The sequence below is a fragment of the Oryx dammah genome, unplaced genomic scaffold, assembly GCF_014754425.2.
Source record: "Oryx dammah isolate SB20612 unplaced genomic scaffold, SCBI_Odam_1.1 HiC_scaffold_2, whole genome shotgun sequence".
In the NCBI taxonomy this organism is placed as follows: domain Eukaryota; kingdom Metazoa; phylum Chordata; class Mammalia; order Artiodactyla; family Bovidae; genus Oryx; species Oryx dammah.
Window position 1 is genome coordinate 24,230,414 of NW_024070186.1, and position 18,707 is coordinate 24,249,120.

At 42.1% G+C, this 18,707-nt stretch overlaps 1 protein-coding gene across 1 annotated transcript in view; it reads right to left on the bottom strand.

Moving 5' to 3' along the window:
- MSL2 (MSL complex subunit 2) overlaps nt 1–14,055 on the bottom strand; it is a 32,098-nt gene extending 18,043 nt beyond the window's left edge. The window contains exon 1 of the mRNA XM_040233138.1: nt 13,260–14,055. Coding sequence (XP_040089072.1) covers nt 13,260–13,401 — 142 coding nt within the window. The 5' untranslated portion in view covers nt 13,402–14,055. The remainder of the gene's footprint in view (nt 1–13,259) is intronic.
- Between the last annotated feature and the right edge of the window lie 4,652 nt (nt 14,056–18,707).

The following is an 18,707-nucleotide window of genomic DNA, read 5'->3' on the forward strand; positions in this document are numbered from 1 at the left end:
CATCTGGTCCCATCCCTTCATGGCAAACAGACGGGGAAACAGTGAAAACAGTGACAGACTTTATTTTCTTGGGCTCCAAAATCACTGCAGATACTGACTGCAGCCATGAAATTAAAAGATGCTTGCTCCTGGGAAGAAAAATAATGACCAACCTAAACAGCATATTAAAAAGCAGAGACATTACTTTGCCAACAAAGGCCCATCGAGTCAAGGCTATGGTTTTTCCAGTAGTCATGTATGGATGTAACAGCTGGACTAAAAAGAAAGCTGAGCACCAAAGAATTGATGCTTTTGAACCGTGATGTTGGAGAAGACGCTTGAGAGTCCCTTGGACAGCAAGGAGATCCAACCAGTCCATCCTAAAGGAAATCAGTCCTGAATATTCATTGGAAAGACTGACGCTAAAGCTGAAACTCCCCAATACTTTGGCCACCTCATGCAAAGAACTGACTCACTGGAAAAGACTCTGATGCTGGGAAAGACTGAAGACAGGAGAAGGCGATACAGAGGATGAGATGGCTGGATGGCATCACCGACTGAATGGACATGAGTTTGAGTAAACTCCAGGAGATAGTGATGGACAGGGAGGCCTGACGTGCTGCAGTCTATGGGGTCGCAGAGTCAGACACGACCGAGCAACTAAACTGAAGTAACAGAACAATTTAAAACCCTCACAACAGAAGGATTTGGAAAAATCATTCACTAGTATGGCACACAATTTGGTCCAGTAGTCATTTGACATCTCAAATTGCCTCGTTTTAAAGGAAGAAAAATAGTTATTTTCCCTTTTCTTAAATAATGGAAACCTTTTACTACATGAGGTCTTCCCAGGTGGCTCAGTGGTAAAGAATCAGCCTGCCAATCAGGAGACCTAGGTTCAATCCCTGGGTTGGGAAGATCCCCTGGAGAAGGGACTGGCTAGCCACTCCAGCATTTTGGCCTGGAGAATTCCATGGACTATATAGTCCAAGGGATTGCAAAGAGTCGGACACAACTGAGCAACTTTCACTTCACTTCACTTTACTATATGAATACTGTGAAACACCTGCTTGAACCCAATTCACTAACACTGATTTGGGAAAGTTGTTTTTTAAATCTACAGTGGTGAGCTCTAGTGATCTGTTCATAATGTTTTAAGGACTCAATGTTTTAAAAATCAAAACTTGGGATGAAAACATTTTTCTTTCAATGCTCCCACAGCTTTCAGGAATAAACCTAATTTCTTTAGTTGTGTTAGCACTGTCCAGTAGAACTTTTTTATTATTTTAAGGTTATTTTCTTTCCTTCTATTTCTCGGCCACCAACAGTATGCAGCATAGTTCCCCAACCAGAGACTGAACCTGTGCTCCCTGCAGTGGAAGTGCAGTGTCTTAACCACTGGACCACCAAGGAAGTCCCAGTAGAACTGTTTTATGCATAATGATGGAAATATTTTACGTATGCAATAAGGTAGTTGTTACCTACATGTGGCTACCAAGCACCTAAGATATAGCTAAGTATAACTAAAGAACTGTATTTAGAATTGTCACAGCACATAATGGCTACTGTATGGGACAACATAGGTTCAAAATATAATCTGATTCTGCTTCCAGACAAATTGGAATAATCAGACTTACTCTCCTAATTGAAACAGAAACTGGACAAAACAATGGCTTCCACATATATTGTCCAATGGATTCCACAGATCCCTGGATGGAGTAACAAACAACTTAAGCCATCCCAGCTTACTGTCTGGAAATAATGTTCAGGCCACAGCACAAGGAGAGAGAACCAAAACAAGGCCCAGGGGTCTCCCTGGGCTGAGAAGACAGAACTGGGTGCTAAGGCAGCTAAACGTCTCAGGGCAGAGCACACCAGAGATGAGAGCGCTGAACAGTGAAAGAATGCAGACTCATACATGGCCCTTTTCAAATCTTCAGCTGAGTAAAAAATGATTAGCACATGTGTATGAGGAAATCACCCCAGGATGGAGAGAAAACCTCCAGAAAGAAGCAAAAAGAACAATACCTGTAACTCCAAAGCAGCAGAACAATTTTTATTTCCACCACCTAGTGTTAGAAACCACATAATTCATGAGACATCAGAGTAGTTAAAAGGTTCTTGCCTCAGTAGTGCAGAAAATCAGCCCCAAAGGCTGCTTTGGTTATCCCTTAATTTAAAAAAAAAAACAAAAAACAAGCTTCAAAAGGATCAAAGGTCAAACTATCTGCCAAGTAACTTAACCTCATTCTCAAGAACAAAGCTCAAGAATAGGAGAAAAACACCCACCCACAAGGTAAAATTTTACCTACAAGGTACAATTCACAGTATCTAGCATCCAATCAAAATTAACCAGGTACAGACTTGCCTGGTAGTCCTGTAAAGATTCCATCCACACTTCCATCGAAAGGGGCACAAGGTTCAATCTCTTATAGAGGAACTAAGATCCCACATTCTGCATCCACGGCATGGCCAAAAATACATTTTTTTTTAAATTAACTAGGTATGCAAAAAAGGCAGAAAAATATATAACCCATGCAGAGTAGAAAAACCAAACAGCAACATAACTAGAAATGACAGATGACAGGATTAGACCAGAATATTAAAAATCAACTTGATATTGATCAACTATATTCTATAACTGTTACATTATATATCTTATCTATATTCTATATGTTCAGAATTATTTTATGTACCTAAAAACAGAACTTCATAATACACAAAGCAAGAACTGACAGAAACTCCAAAGAGAAACTGCTAAATCCATAATCACAGCTAGAGATAACAATATCTCTCAAAAATTTACAAAACAGAAAATCAGTAATGACAGAGAAGATCTAAACAACACCATCAACCCACTTATGAAATGCTTTAATTGACCATAAACATCGTGAACCAATAACTATCCCAAATGCCAAACAAGATAAAGCAACACTGATTCTTATCCAGATACGGTTTCACAAAATAATTCAAGATCCCAACATTAGAATTCTATGGTTCAAAACAGATAGGGCTATTTTGCAGAGTAAAATTTAGCTCCCTACCCCAGAGGTATCCAGGAAAAGGCTTGGATGAATTTTCAATATTATTACAGAAAGGATTATTTGATGTGAAGAAAATGGCTTTACAATTTATCTTCCTGTCTAAAGCTTTATAAATTCTCATTAGGAAGAATAACCTTCCACGTAAAATCTATGTAAAAATTGAACTGGCGAGCTCAATGACATCATTAAAAGATCCCTGAGACACTCAGACATTCTGGTGGAAAGAATATGCCAGTCATGTCTTATGTCATATCTTGAAAAAGCTGACTCATAAGCTGGACAACCAACTAATTAACTACTATTATCCTACTATCACAAGGATACCTGAATTGGAATGCTCCCTTCTAATTTTATAATCCCATATTATATATGGACAGAGTCCCAAATTTCACAACAGGAGTATATGCCGTGTTCTGTAGCTCAGTCATGTCTGACTCTTTGCAACCCCATGGACTGTAGCCTGTCAGACTCCTCTGTCCATGGAACTTTTCAGGCAAGAATACTGGAGTGGGTTGCATTTCCTATGACAGGGATCTTCCTGACCCAGGATTTAACCCACATCTGCATTGGCAGGCAGATTCTTTACCACTGTGCCACCTGAGAGAAAAGGAGACAGAAATTTAAACTTCAAGGTGGTCTTGTCTGGTGGTCCAGTGGTTAGTTAAGAATTTGCCTTCCAAAGCAGGGAACATGGGTTCAATCCCTGGCTGGGGAACTAAGTTCCCACATACAGTGGGGTAAGCCCACATTCCAAAACTACTGAGTTCACACTCTACAACCCAAGAGAAGCCACGGATATGAGCAGCCCATGCACTGCAATTAAGAGTAGCCCCTGCTTGCTGCAACTAGAAAAAAGCCCTTGCAACAATGAAGAACAAGCTCAGCCAGAAATATAATTATTTTTTTAAAGGGCAACTGCTAATTAATAGACAAACTAAAGTCAACATACGCAAAATATGTAGGCTATAAAACTAGACTAAAATAGCTTGACAAAGCCAGATGTTTCTGAGCAGAAAGGCAACGAACAAGAAAGATTCTGCTAAAATATTATGGAGTCAGAACAGGGAAAAGATGAAAATGGCCAGGCATACAGTAATTAAAGTGAAAAAATTATCTGAATTAATCTCCTGACACGGAAACAACAAAAAGTAATCTTTAAAAGAGAAAAGACAATAACATAAACTAAGTGGATAAGAAGAAAACTCAAAGGTGAGGGACACAGAGAAAAATACAAATTAGAATAAGGATTCTGAAACACTATCTTTTAAAATAAAAGATAAAATTTAATCAGAACTCACAAAAACAAATCAAATCATACATTAAAATAGCCAGGCGGACTCCGAGAAGATAATACAATAAAGCATTAACCAATTAATGATGGTATACTATCAATGTAATGAAAACAAGGAGTGTAAAAAAAGGACTGAATGTTCAAATTAATTTGAGGGAATGAAAACTACAACCCCAGGAGTCAAAAGCTATATTGTTTGTTTTACTATACCAAAAAGCATATAAGGTCATTTTAAAATCAAGGTTTCCAGGAAAGGGCACAAAATTAAAGTGTTTCAATTTTAGCCTTTTCTAAACACATTTCTAATAATATTTCCTCACTAATCCCAACTCCCAGGCATCATCAAATCATTACTGTTTCATCCTTCTCTTCATTCACCCCAGGCCCACTTGGTCCTAATTCCTTTTTTTTGGCCAGTAACCAATTTAGTCTTTTATTTGCCCAAGGCAGAAGGTAATGGCACCCCCACTCCAGTACTCTTGCCTGGAAAATCCCATGGACGGAGGAGCCTGGTGGGCTGCAGTTCATGGGGTCGTATCATGCATTGGAGAAGGAAATGGTAACCCACTCCAGTGTTCTTGCCTGGAGAATCCCAGGGACGGGGGAGCCTGGTGGGCTGCCATCTATGGGGTCGCACAGAGTCAGACACGACTGACACAACTTAGCAGCAGCAGCAGCTCTTGGCAGGCACTGAGGCCCCAAGACTTCCAGAAGGGATTTGGGGGTGGGGGGGTGGGGAGGAGCCATCTTGCCTCCCAGATGCTGCCTGCAGGAGATGGGAGAGTAGATGAAGTGTACTGCACCATCAAGTATCTCCTCGATTTTGTGTGTGTCAGTCTCCCAGTCGTGTCTGACTGCAACCCCATGGACTGTAGCCCACCAGGATCCTCTGTCCAAGGGATTCTCCAGGCAAGAGTACTGGAGTGGGTTGCCATTTCCTTCTCCACTAATTCCTATCTTAACTGAAACCTCTCCCGAGTACCTGACAAGCCAGGTTTCATCTGTAAAATTTAGTACTTTTATAAATTTAACAGGAGGAAATATCTCATTTAGCCCATTCACAGTGAAATATGCCTAGCCAAAAACAAAGTATACTATAGTATATATCAAAGAATTAAAATGTTATAACCATAAAGAGGACAAAATTTTCCCTTTGCATTATCTTAGAGTGTTGCCTCTTCACTCTGATCACTATTCAGGCCTCTATAACAAGGATACATATTATCCTTTCTAATTGAATTTCACCTTACTCCAATATCAATCCTAAATTCCATCCCCAAACTCATCTTTTCTAAAATTAAGTTTCGATCACATCACTCTCCTACTTTAAAAATATTTCTCGAAGGTACTAGGGATTTCCAAATTCTGCTCCCCATACTGGGAGGGAGGGAGAAAATGCAGATTATAAGGCCTTGCCCATAGAGATTTCAATTCAAGGAATCTGTATTTTAACAATCTCTTTCAGTGGGTTTGACTTGGTGACCTATAGAACACACTGTGAAAAAGAACAAGTCATATGGTAAATGTCAAAATTCCTTAGCCTGACATCAAGGTTCCCTCCCACAAAAGGCCCCTGAGTTACCACTATGGGTCACAGATGGGCTCTCCTACAAGGACTCATTAGAAATAAACTTGATTTTCTGCATCCTAAACAAGATAAGTCTTGTTGAAAATGTTCACTTTTCACCATTCCTCTTAGCCCAGCTCAAGACCCAAACTTCCTAGATCTCACTGCTACTGCTGCTGTTTCGTTACCAAGTCAAGTCCCTGACCCTTGGAGACCCCAAGGACTGTAGCCCTCCCAGGCTCATTTGTCCAGAGGATTTCCTAAGCAAGAATAATGAAGTGGGTTGCCATTTCCTTCTCCAGCTGATCTTCCTGACCCAGGGATCTTCCCTGAAGAAGGGAATGGCTACCCACTCCAGTATAACTTGCTAGAGAATTCCATGGACAGAGAAGCCCAAGGCTACAGTCCTTGGGTCGCAAAGAGTCACACACAACTGAGCAACTAACACTTTCACTTTTCTCCAGGGGATCTTCCTGACCCAGGGATGAAACCTGCATCTCCTGCTTGGCAGGTGAATTCTTTACCACTGAGACACCTGGGAAACCTTAGATCCTACTAGACTGAAACAATTTCTGCTGCTTAATTTTACAGTACCATACTGTTTCTGCCCTGAACCGTTACTACATTTTCCGTAGGTTTTATCTTATGACAAAGGACTGTGGATCAAAGCTATTCTCACTCAGCATCCACAAAAATGCATATTGCATCCTTTCCCTAAGGCAATTTCACTGTCCATAAACATAATCCACCTGCAATGTGGGAGACCTGGGTTCAATCCCTGGGTCAGGAAGATCCCCTGGAGACGAGAACAGCAACCCGCTCCAGTATTCTTGCCTGGAGAATTCCATGGACAGAGGAGCCTGGCAGGTTATAGTCCATAGGGTTGCAAAGAGTTGGACACAACTGAGAGACTTTTACTTTCCAAACATAACCAAGTAGGAACTAACATTTTAGAAATAATTTTAGAATACTAAAATGGTAAACTGTAAAAAGGAGATTTTTCTTAGGGAAAGAACCCAACAGTTAAATATATCTAAAATAAGAGTATCTGCCAAAACATAATACTAAATAATTTTCTTCCTTTGGCTTCCCCAATGGCTCAGTGGTCAAGAATCTATCTGCAGTACAGGACACATGGATTCGATCTCTGGGTTGGGAAGATCCCTTTGAGGAGGAAATTGCAACCTGCTTCAGTATTCTTGCCTGAAAAATCCCATGGAGAAAAGAGCCTGGCGGATTACAATCGAAAAAGTTGCAAAGAGATACATGGGTGACTGAGCAAAGATTTCTTCCCAGATCAGAGGCAAACTTAAGTTCCAAGAAAAAACTGGTAAACCAGATTCTGCTTTAACCCCAATCAGGGTTGCCCAAACTTTGACCCAAACAGCTATTCAAAAACAAGTTGGGGGCAAGGCAGGTGGGGGGGACCACTCTATTAATTTCTGAGGTTTTTACATGTGTGACAAAAGTTAACATATGAGTATTCTATTATAATGCTTGAGACTTGATATAAGTGCCTCTAACACACAATAATTGCTGGTTTACTTATCTGTCTTCCCCACATCACTGAGTAACATGTGGTTGGGGCTATGTGTCTTAATTCATCTTTTATTCCAGCACTGAGAACATAACAACGAATTAATAAAGACTTTATAAGCAAAATAAAAGATTTTCAAGATTTAAAAAAACAGTGATTCTCCAAAGACGATATACAATTGCAAGTATATAAAAAAATCACCAACCTCCAGAGAAATACAAAGCACAATAAGAGATCATCTCACACCCATCAGGATGGCTACCATTAAAAAAAAAAAAAATCAACAACAAAACAGGAAATACAAGTGTTGGCAAAGACATGGAGAAACTAACTGGAAACCCTGTTTTGCCAGCAGAACTGTAAAACTGTACAACCACTTTGGAAAACAGTATGGAGTACCTCAAAAAAAAAAACCCAGAAATATCACACAATTCAGCAATCCTACTTCTGGATATATATACATCAAAAAGAACTGAAAGCAGTGTCTCAAAGAGTTATTTACACAACCATGTTCTTAATACTATTCACAACAGTCAAGAAGTAGAAGCAACTCAAACATTCAACAGTGGATGAATGAATAAAGCAAGCATGTGCTATACATACAAGAGAATTATTATTAAGCCTTAAAAGGCAAAGAAATCCTGGGACTTCCCTGGCTGCCCAGTAGTAAAGATTCTGTGCTTCCAACACAAAGGGTGTGGGTCTGATCCCTGGTGGGAGAACTACCATCCCACATGTGCTGTGGCCAAAAGCTGGAAAGAAACCTGATGCTTGAACCCTGAAGATGTTATGCTAAGTGAAATAAACCAGTCAAAAAAAAGACAAGTATAAGACTATATAATTCTACTTATATGAGAAATCAGTGACAGCAGTCAAATTCAGAAAGACAGAAAAGTACAGCGGTGGTTACAAGGGGTTGGAGGAAAGAAAGAAAATGGTGGCTGCTTGTCAGGCATAGATTTGCAAGACCAAAAAAGTGGTGGAAACCTGTTCCACAACAATGTAAACATATTCAACACTACTGAACTATACATTTAAAAATTGTTAATAGTCTTCCCTGGTGGTCCAGTCATTAAGAAACCGCCTGCCAATGCAGAGGACACAAATTTGATCCTCAGTCTGAGAAGATTCCACATGTCTTGGAGCAACTAAGCCCACACGCCACAACTACTGAAATCCACTCACCTATAGCCAATTCTCCACAAGAGAAGACACCTCAATGAGAAGCCCACACACCACAATGAAGACTAGCCCCTACTCACCAAAAATAAAGTCACGGGAAGCAAGAAAGATCCAACACAGCCAAAAACTAACTTTTAATTAAAAGATTAAGGTGGTTAAGTTTTATATTTATATTATGTGCTTAAAATTTTAAAAATTTACTACAGTGATTTTAGGTACAAAAAAAAATACAACTCAAATGAACTCACACTTGAAACAAATATAAATACAAAACATTAGTATAGGGACTTCCCTGGTAGTCCAGTGGCAAACAGTGCTCCCAATGCAGGAGGCCCAGGCTCAATCCCTGGTCAGGAACTAGATCCTACAGGCCACAACCAAAGATCTCGCCTGTCTCAACAAACATGGAAGAGCCCATGGACTGCAACTAAGACTCTGCACAGCCAAATAAATTAATTAAAAATTTAAAAATTAGTGTAATGCTTACATTATACAAATGGCTTTTAATTCAGCCATTGTCTAAAAGAGTTTAAAATAAGTCACTCCAGGCTACATGTTCAAACTTCATTTTAGAAGATTCTTGCTATTTATAAATTGTTTACTCAGTCAAAAGACAACGTGTTTCTGCTTCAAGAATCAGAATTCCAGAACTGAAAGAGATTTTTGAGATAATCTACTGCACTAATCCCAACGTGGTCCCACAAACAATGCCAAAATGAGACAAATAAGGAAAATGAAAGTTGTCTTTCATAAAGTTAAATCTATTTAATTTTAAGGCATACACTTTATTCTGAGAGCACATCCTTCCTACTTTGAACCCTGTTCTATTTAACGGTAATTTCATCCATTTAACAATACCCATTGAGCCAGTAACTGTCAGGTGCAGGGCTACAGAGGTGACCAAGACCAGCAAGATTCTCACCCTCAGGGAACCATCTACCTTGTAATGCAGTGTGAGTAACAGTAGATTTAAGACTATAACATTCAAAACAAAAAGTTGGTCAGCCTAAGTCAGTGGTACTATTCTCCAGCCCCTTTCTATTTTATAAATGAGAAACTGGATATCCAAAAGTTTCACAACTATTCAGTAAAAGCCAAAACCATTTCGTTTCTAGAATTTAAAACATCAGGGAAATATCCACATCCCTGAGTAGAGATGTGACGATGATTAATTTACAGGACTCCAAATATGTCAGAGTAATACTCTTCCACTCACTTATATTGTCCTTTCAGTTCTAACAGTATTTGATTCTAACATATCAAACTTATTACACCATTTGAGGACTTAAAAGCTTAACAAAAAACTTAAAATCCTTAGAATTTATGAAGTCTCATACCATCAAAAGTAAATTCTACATACTTCAAGATAAATGACAAAATAATAAAGCTCAACATTTATAACAAGGGGAAAAAACTGACACAAAATTAGTACCTGCAGTAATACTGTCTGGTCACTGTTTCTGTGGCCTAGAAACAACAATAACTCTCTGGAGCATTGCTATGGAGCATTGCTATGAAACATTGCCATTCACCAGAAGCTTCAGAAAGTTTAAACATTCAAAGCTACTGAAAAACAAGCAGTGATAATCAGCTTATTAACATTTCAAAGAACAATGATAACAAAACCTGTAGTTCCAGTGAATACTCAAGGTTTCACAATATTCACAAGGGCTTCCCTTGTGGTTCAGCTGGTAAAAAAAAAATCCGCCTGCAATGACAGAGGCCTTGGGTTCAATCCCTGGGTTGGGAAGATTCCCTGGAGAAGGGAAAGGCTACCCACTCAAGTATTCTGGCCTGGAGAATTCCACGGACTGTACATGGGGTCGCAAAGAGTAGGACACGATTGAGCAACTTTCACTCACTCACAATATTTGAACTGATTTCAATCTCTTACTTCCCCCTACCTTTCTCTACCTCTCTGCAAGAGTAGGATACTAAGCCAGACAGGAAGTCCACACACTTGTTCTCATGGGTTCAAAAGGCTTTTCCTCCTTAAAAATAAACACATATAACACAGATTTGAAGAAACAAAACTTAAAGAAGGCATAACTATCCCCTTCTGTACATAGAGGAAATTCAGGCGAAAAGTTAAAATAAGGTGCCTAGACAGCAAGTAGCAAAGTTAGGATTTGTACTTAAATGCAAAGTTCATAGATCTTTTTTACCTCCCCACCTCCTCACTTTCCTTCCTCTGAGTCTGTCATAAACACCTACATGCAAGTCACTGGATAGGAAAGAATGAGGCAGAAGTAACACAAAAATGTACAAAAACTTAGTATTTACCCTAAGATAGAATAATTTTATATAAAAACTGCACTACAAGAGTTAAAAGTGCCTATGATTAGAACAAAGAATTCACTGAGGAGGGAGTCAGACCATACAGAATAGAAATACAGGTAGAAGGAACTTCAGAGTGCAAAGGTAGGGAAAAGAGGAGGAAGTCATAAGGTACGTACATTTGAAAAGACAAAAATACTAAACTGACTGAAATTATATATGAGGGCAGTTGAATACAAAGCTGAAAAGGTAGGACTGGGTCAGACACTAAAGGACCTACTGAAACAAACTTCCTATTTAAAGCACCAAGAGAATTAAACTTAGTTTTTACATATCTGTTTATCCTTATTAAGTAAGAGTGCACATGCCCTATTAATTGAAATAACTACTTTTCAGCTAAGAAGAAAGGGTCTAGGATAGTATCTGGTACAAAAATGAAAAATGCTGGATGTGAATTCAAATAACAGATTTTTTTTTCCCCACATCCAAAGAGATAAGGGGGAAAAAACTGAACCTACACCTATAATGCTGAAATTTTATGCCAGCTACTTAATTATAAAGGCAAAGTGGAACCCACAAATCTCTCCCATAGAATGATGGGAAAGAGACATTTGAAAAAGGAATTATTACCAAGCCCCAATGTCAGAAAACTTTCTTTTTGAGTTGTCAAACTGGTTTTAAAAAAAGGTTCTAATGTAGCATTAATAACATTTTTTAAAATCCAGGTTAGACTCTAGAAAATGTTCAATTAGATCACAACTGTCCTGAAGCTACTGATAAGAACCAAGTACCTACACTATTTCAAAACTACCATTTTCCTCTTACAGAGCTAAGTTCCCTCTATCTTGTAAAAAGGAGACCTACCAGATATTCAAGTGTTACCTGGATTATGACATCACTCTTTATTGCAGTTCTAGCAGGCCAGGATGGGCTGGCTTATGCCCTCTACATTACCACAGTAGCAATCCCCACTCCCAGAAAAGTTTGTGTAAAAAGTTGTTACAGCAGCCCCATCTCCTCATTCCACGAACTATCAAAAGCTGTGAAGGCATAAAATAAAGTACTCCATACAAAAAAGAGAGGGAGAATGAGGTGGGATAGAACGCTGAAATCAAGCAAATTCTTTTATTTGTAAAACAAGAGCAGAAAGGAAACTGTGAATCTAGCCCAAAGCTCTCATTTTACACGTTAGGAAACAGGTCCGGGGGCAGTTAACTTATTTACCCACGGCAACTGCTTCTCTATAAAGGTTAAGTCTCCATTACCAGTCAGCGTAGCACTTAATCACATTCGAACACTGTTACTTAAATGTCTATGAGATTATATTAAGTACCTGACGTGCAAAAAACAAACAAAAAAACACCCTCTCCACCTTTTCTGCACCCTCCTCAGTGCTTTGCCCCAGAGCTATACACAAAATATTGAATCCCAGATGAATACTATTTCTCCCTTCACTAAATTCTGACTAAACAAGTGGATCAACAAAATCTCAGAAGTTTTGGAGAAATAAGAATGTGGAGTATTACTATTTTGTTTTCGTTTGGCCAGTTGCCCTTTCCTTTATATTAAAGTTTTCAGTCTAGGTCTGTTATTGAAAAATAAGTTTCAATCACTTCGATAATAATCACAAGTTATTATCATTTTTGAAACACTGTTAGACAACTTCATCTCTCAAAAATAACTTGGAAAATATCCTGCCCAGCACGAACTAATACTTCTTGAACAAAAACACCTAAAATCACTTTCTACCAAGCCACGATATAGTATAGCCAAAGAAAACATAATCCTGTAAAAACCCCACCAGCTAAACAGCACTTATTACCATCAGTCTGCCCTGGATCATCGCTTACTGTCAAGCTGTCAAAGCATTAGAAGAACCTGGGGGTAAAGTTCCACACCGAGTTCACCCGCTTTACCATCGTCCACACCTAACACGTTTGGAGAAATGCAAACACGCCACATGTACAAGTTTAAACCAGGTTTAACTAAGGTAGGTGTTTTGTCAGTTCTGTTATCGAAAGCGTAAAAAACCAAAAATTTTTAAGGCAGCAGCATGTATGATTTCCCCTCTTTCAGGAAAAAAAAAAAAAAGAAAAACAGAAACCCACCACCAGAAATGGTACAGAACTGACTTAAGGCGAATTAAACAGTTCTGAACATTGAGGCCGCCGTACAGGGCGGTTTACAAGGTTCTGTCCCAAATGCCGGGCAAAAGTCCTCTGGCGAGTTTCAAAACTAAAGACCTTGCACTACCGCACAAATAACAAAAGCTTAATACAAACTACCCGGCCGTCAAACCGTTCCTGTTACCATCGCCCAGAGTTTTTTTTTTTTTTTTTTTTTAAACCAACATTGAAAAGGGAACAATAAAAAGCGTCTCACCGCAAACGCAGCACGAGAGGGACTGTCGGAAGTAAGGCAAGAGCCTGTTAATCTCTGTAAACGCCTTGGGGTCTCCGGGGTCGTAGTTGAGCACTAGGCGGCTCGCGGAAATGTAGAGAGCAGTAGCATTCACCGGGTTCATTGCAGACGCTTCGACACCGTTGGCTCCCGGGTGAAGAGAAATTCCGGATCCAACTTTGTAAGCAGCCAGGGAACAACGGCGAGTTTGTAACAATTCGGAGGAAATCGGGGCAGAACCACTGACCAAAGTAGTAACCAAAATCCGTACAAGTTTGTGGAGCTGAAGCAATCCTCCCACACATGGGGCCCTGGCGCCCCTCCTCCGTCCCTGAGACTTGCAGACCGAGTAGGGAAAAAAAAGAAGAGTGAGGGAGAAACCAGCGTTCGAGTTCGTCCCGGGCGGCCGCGGGGCGCAGAACGCGGCGGAGGCGGCGCTCAGTCTAGCCCCACGGCTCGGCGGGCGGCCTGCGCTCGAGCTGCATCCCTGGACGCGGAGGCACCTCCTGTGGTCGAGCTGGCGGGCGCGGCGGCAGGCCCCGGCCCGGTCCGAGGGGCGGGCACGCTTCTCACGGGTTGCGGGGCCCTTACTCCATCACAGCGCCCGGCGCGGAGGCAGCGGCGACGGCAAGGACGGCAGCGGGGGCGTCGGCTTCCTGGATCTAGTGCACCGAGCCGCGGCGGCGGCGAACGCTGCTGCTGCTGCGGCTGGCGGAGACCGCCGCCGCTCTCTCCATATCGGACGCGGGGCCCGGACTGAACCTGACTCTCCGCCCCGGCGGTTAGAGCCCGGCTGTTCCCTGAGGTGGCGAAGCGGCTAGGGGAGGCCCCCGCCCGAGAGGGGAGGCCCGGGGAGGAAGTGCGCGGGCCGGCGGCGGCGGGAGGGGGCGGGGAGCAGGCCCGGCCGGGCCGCGGCGGCGCCCCTCGCTCCTCAGTCGCTCACTCCGAGGTCACCAGGCGCAAGCGCCGCCCCCTCACTGCCCGGCCATCTTCTCCGCGCCACACACACGGACGCCTCCTCCGCCAAGCACCACGGCCGCCACCGCCCACGACGCCCGGCCGGCCGCGGCTGAGGCGAGCGCTCACACCGACAGGCCCCGCCGCCGCCCAGCGCACACAGCAAGGCCCCGCCGCAGGCCCCTCCCCCCGTGCCTCGCCGCCCTCACCCCGACTCCACGCGCCACTCGAGCTCGGTAGAGCCCGGGCTGCTGCGGCCTTAATGGATCCCGCGGGCTGTGCGGCGCCTCAGGCCCTGCCGGCGACGACGACCGTTACCCCAACGGGCAAAGCCACTGTCATCCCCGAGACTCCCCCGCCGCCGTCGTCGCTAGTGCTCGCACGCATGCGCAGACCACATTCTCACCCCTCCCCCCGCCCTTTCCTTTCCCTTCGCTTCCCTTTTCCCCTGCTTCTCCTCTCAGAGCCCCCTCCACACCCTCCCAGAGCTACCGGCTCGCTGGGCGCATGCGCATTCCACTACCCAGCTCCGCCGCCTTTCGCCCTGACGCGTGCGCTTTGAGCGCCCACCCAGAAAACCGGATAAACACATCAGCCCGCTCACACCAGCCCCTCCCCGCTGCCAACCCACCCTGAGCTCACTGCGCATGCCTGACTCTCCACTTTACTGCTCTCTGTACAGCGTGCTCCTGGTGAACCGCCTGCGCTCCCCGCCCCTCCCCCATGCGCTCTCAAATTCCCTCTTAGGCGTGTGGGCTGTGGTGAAAGATTCGTTAGTTGACCCATCCTTCCCCAGTGTGGGCTGTAGGCTTCCCGCACTACACAGCTTCCTCGGTGTCCGCCAACGCGGAGCCCCGGCTGGGTCGCGCCATGTGACGCTCCGCCCTGGCCCCATGCGGCCTCTCCTCGCCCGGGCTGACCGGGAGGTGAGGAGAAAGCGCCGCACCGCCCCAAACCCCGCCCTCGCGGCCTTTCTCCAGGAACCGAGCTGCCGGACAGCCAAAAGGGCGCTGCCGCCGCTCGCCTGCACCCGCCCGGCTCAGAAGGGAGGTGGCGAGCGACGTGGCTGCGCGCCCAGCGGGCGTTCGGGCGGCGTGGGCTCTTTTGGGGCCGCGGCCCGCGTCGACGGCACCCTGAGGCCTCTAAGGCCGGAGCAGGCCGTCTGAAGCGGTGGTGCCCGCACCCACCTCCTCCTCTGCCCGTCAGAGCGGGCTCTTTCTCTAGTGCTTGGAGGACGACGGACGTGAGCAGCCCAGCCTTCCAGGGCACCGAGCTCTCCACAGGAATCCAGTTAAACAACAAAACGAATCTCTTTTTCTTTTAACAGGCCTCGCCGTCTGTATGAACAGATAAGAACCCATGGTCCTGCTTTAGAACCCAAATCCTTGAAAGTATTACCTGTTTCTTAAAGTTTTGACCTCCTGTTTTTGCAGGAGACCAAGGTCACGGAGATAAAAACAAAACCCTAATTTAACGTCTGACTCCCCTCCCCTCCAAAAGAACAAACCGTCTTTAAAAATAGAATCAGCGTAGGAATCATTATCTCTGGATACACCAAAGCTCTTCAGCATAACTTTTTGCGCTTAGTAAATGCTCTAAACAGGTCTGCAAACGAAGATTTATGACGTATGTAAATCTTTTCTGACAAAAAACATTTTCGTTTGAAGCTTGCCACTTAGAGTAGAAATGAGTTCTATCAAAAGAACCCATATAACCTCTGATAAATTCTATTACCATTTGAGGACAGGTACATTTTCTTTGGAAGCACTAGCATACTATTAGTACGAAGTGTTAAAAATAATCTATTTTCCTAATTTTGTGAAACAAAGCTGTGCAAAATGTATTTGGTCATCTTATCTAAATGACAAATAGTTTATAAAATTCACTCTCTTTTAAAAGTCTGGTCTTCCTTTTTTCTTAAATAAGAAATCTTTTTTAAGCTCACCTTCAAATGAAAATGTTTTAATATACAGTTCTATTTTTATTCCAGACTCAAGTTCTTCTACAACACACAGATTGTCCTTCCCCAGAGGACCAACACGGAGAGTGAAATGATCAGCACTGTTTGCATTCAGACAGTACAAGTTAGCGGTGACCCTAGACAAGTGATTACTTGCAAGGCCTTAACCTTGCTGATTTTCGCATAAACGCATTTTAAAAAATCTCTTGAGATGTGCACATCAGATTAAGAATAATTCTATTAATGGTTCATGTGTGAGTGTGTGTGAAAGAGAAAGAAGAGGCAGTTCTTTTTTAGCTTTTAAAATTGGTTGCAAATGCTGATAGGCTATGGCACTCAGAGGCAAAGCATCTCTACACTGAAATACATTCCTTGTATAATAACTATTTACTTGTTTGAAGTTTGCCTGAAAAGAAAACAAATCAACTGTTTATATTAAAAGAAGTGCCTGGATCAAATATTTAGGAGAATTCATATTTAACTTATTAAACTATCAACTTAAGGTAATTTTTTTCATATTTTGTGTTTAATTATTGGAAGTAAAACTGTTAGGGTTGCCAGATCTGACAAAAATATAAAATGCCAGTTTTAAAAATTACTTAACTTTTTATTTGAAAAGTTTTGAATTTACAGAATTATTGCACAGATAGTACAGATAGTTCTATATTCTACATCCAGTTTCCTCTGTTAGTAACAGCTTAGTATTGTACATTTGTCACAATCAATGAACCAATAGTAATACATTATTATTAATTAAAATCCATATTTTATTCATATTTCTTCAATTTTTCCCTAATGTTCCTTTCTTGATCTGGGATGCCATCAAGGATAGCACGTCACATTAGTCATGGCTCCTTAGACTCTTGGCACTTAAATTTTCATTTCAGACAAACAACAAATACTTGTTTCCTTCTTATTATCATTTTTCCTATCCATTTTGAATTAAAGCTCCCCTTTTCTATCTTTCAAGATTTCCAAGGGCTTACCTCTTTGACTACATTTATCACACTAAGTGGCAGTTGTTGGTTTAGTCCTATTTTCTCCCTATTATGCTAGAACCATTTGAAGAGCAGTTTTCTGCTCTTCTCTCTCTGCCTTTATCATCATTGCCAAGCACAGGGTTTGACATATAATGGCTACTCAATAATTGTTAAAATAATGATGAATTACTAGAAATGTGATAATGTAAGTAAACACCCCAGTACAGTGTGTGGTGAATAATAGGCATGGACAAATGTTTGCTTCTCCTTGGAGAAAAACATAAAATGTCTTATAAATTTAAAGATAGTTCTTACTTCAGCTCGATCAATGTCAATTCTAAGATCTTTAGTAAAGCCAGAGTGTGGATTGATTTGAAACACTAGGAATAATCAAACAAGTATTTATTGATAGTCATCTAGCACTTTGAGGACAATAAAATTAATGCAGAAGTAGTTATACTTTCAGTGAACAAAGATCAAGCTGGCAATAAGTCAAAGGGATTTTCTGAGGGGTTAAGCCCTTTACAAAATTATGAAAAAGTTTTTGCCTTCTTTCCTCTTCCTATTTCACCCTCCTCCCTCTGCCTTCTCCTTCCAAAACCAAAATCTATTTGGAGATGATATTCCCTCTCTCACCTTCCCAGGATGCATTCTCCCTAACTGCCTAGTATCTCTGCTCCAGTACCTTCTCTCCTGTAACCATCGGTTGTCTATGTCCCCCTCCCCAACCCAAATTTATATATTTTTTAATAATTTTATTTATTTATTTTTATTTTTGGTTGCGCTGGGTCTTTGCTGCATGCGGGGCCTTCTCTAGTTGTGGCAAGCAGGGGCTACTCTTCATTGCTCTGCACGGGCTTCTCACTGGGGTGTCTTCTCTTCATGTGAAACCCAGGTTCTAGGCACATGAGCTTCAATAGTTGGAGCACAGTAGTTGTGGCTCAGGGCTTAGTTGCCCTGAAGCACGTGAAATCTTCCTGGACCAGGAATCAAACCTGTGTCCCCTGCCATTGGCAGGCAGATTCTTATCCACTGCACTACCAGAGAAGTTCCCAACTCAAATTTATATATATAAATCTTAACCTACAGTGTGATAGTATTAGAAGGTAGGGCTTTAGGAGATAATTAGGTCATGAGGATAGAGCCCTTATGAATGGGATTAGTGCCCTTATGAGAAGAACCCCAAAGAACTCTCTCATTCTGTCATGTGAGAATACAAGGACATAAGCCATCTTCAACCCAAAAGAGGGCCCTTGCCAGGTGATCATGCTGGCACCTTGATCTCACACTTTCAACATCCAGAATTGTAGAAATAAATATTGTCTAACCCACTAAGTTTCAGTTTATGGTTTTGTGTGATAGCAGCCTAGGCTCACTGAAAAATCATCCCTACCAAATTTTAACAAGTGCTTCATCTGCTGTTGCGAAAAAGAAATCAATCCAATTAACATCCATCTATGGAAAGTGATAACAGCTTAATATAACTCACAAGAAGTCTTTGAAGATTGGCCAGAGCAAATATCACTTTATGAG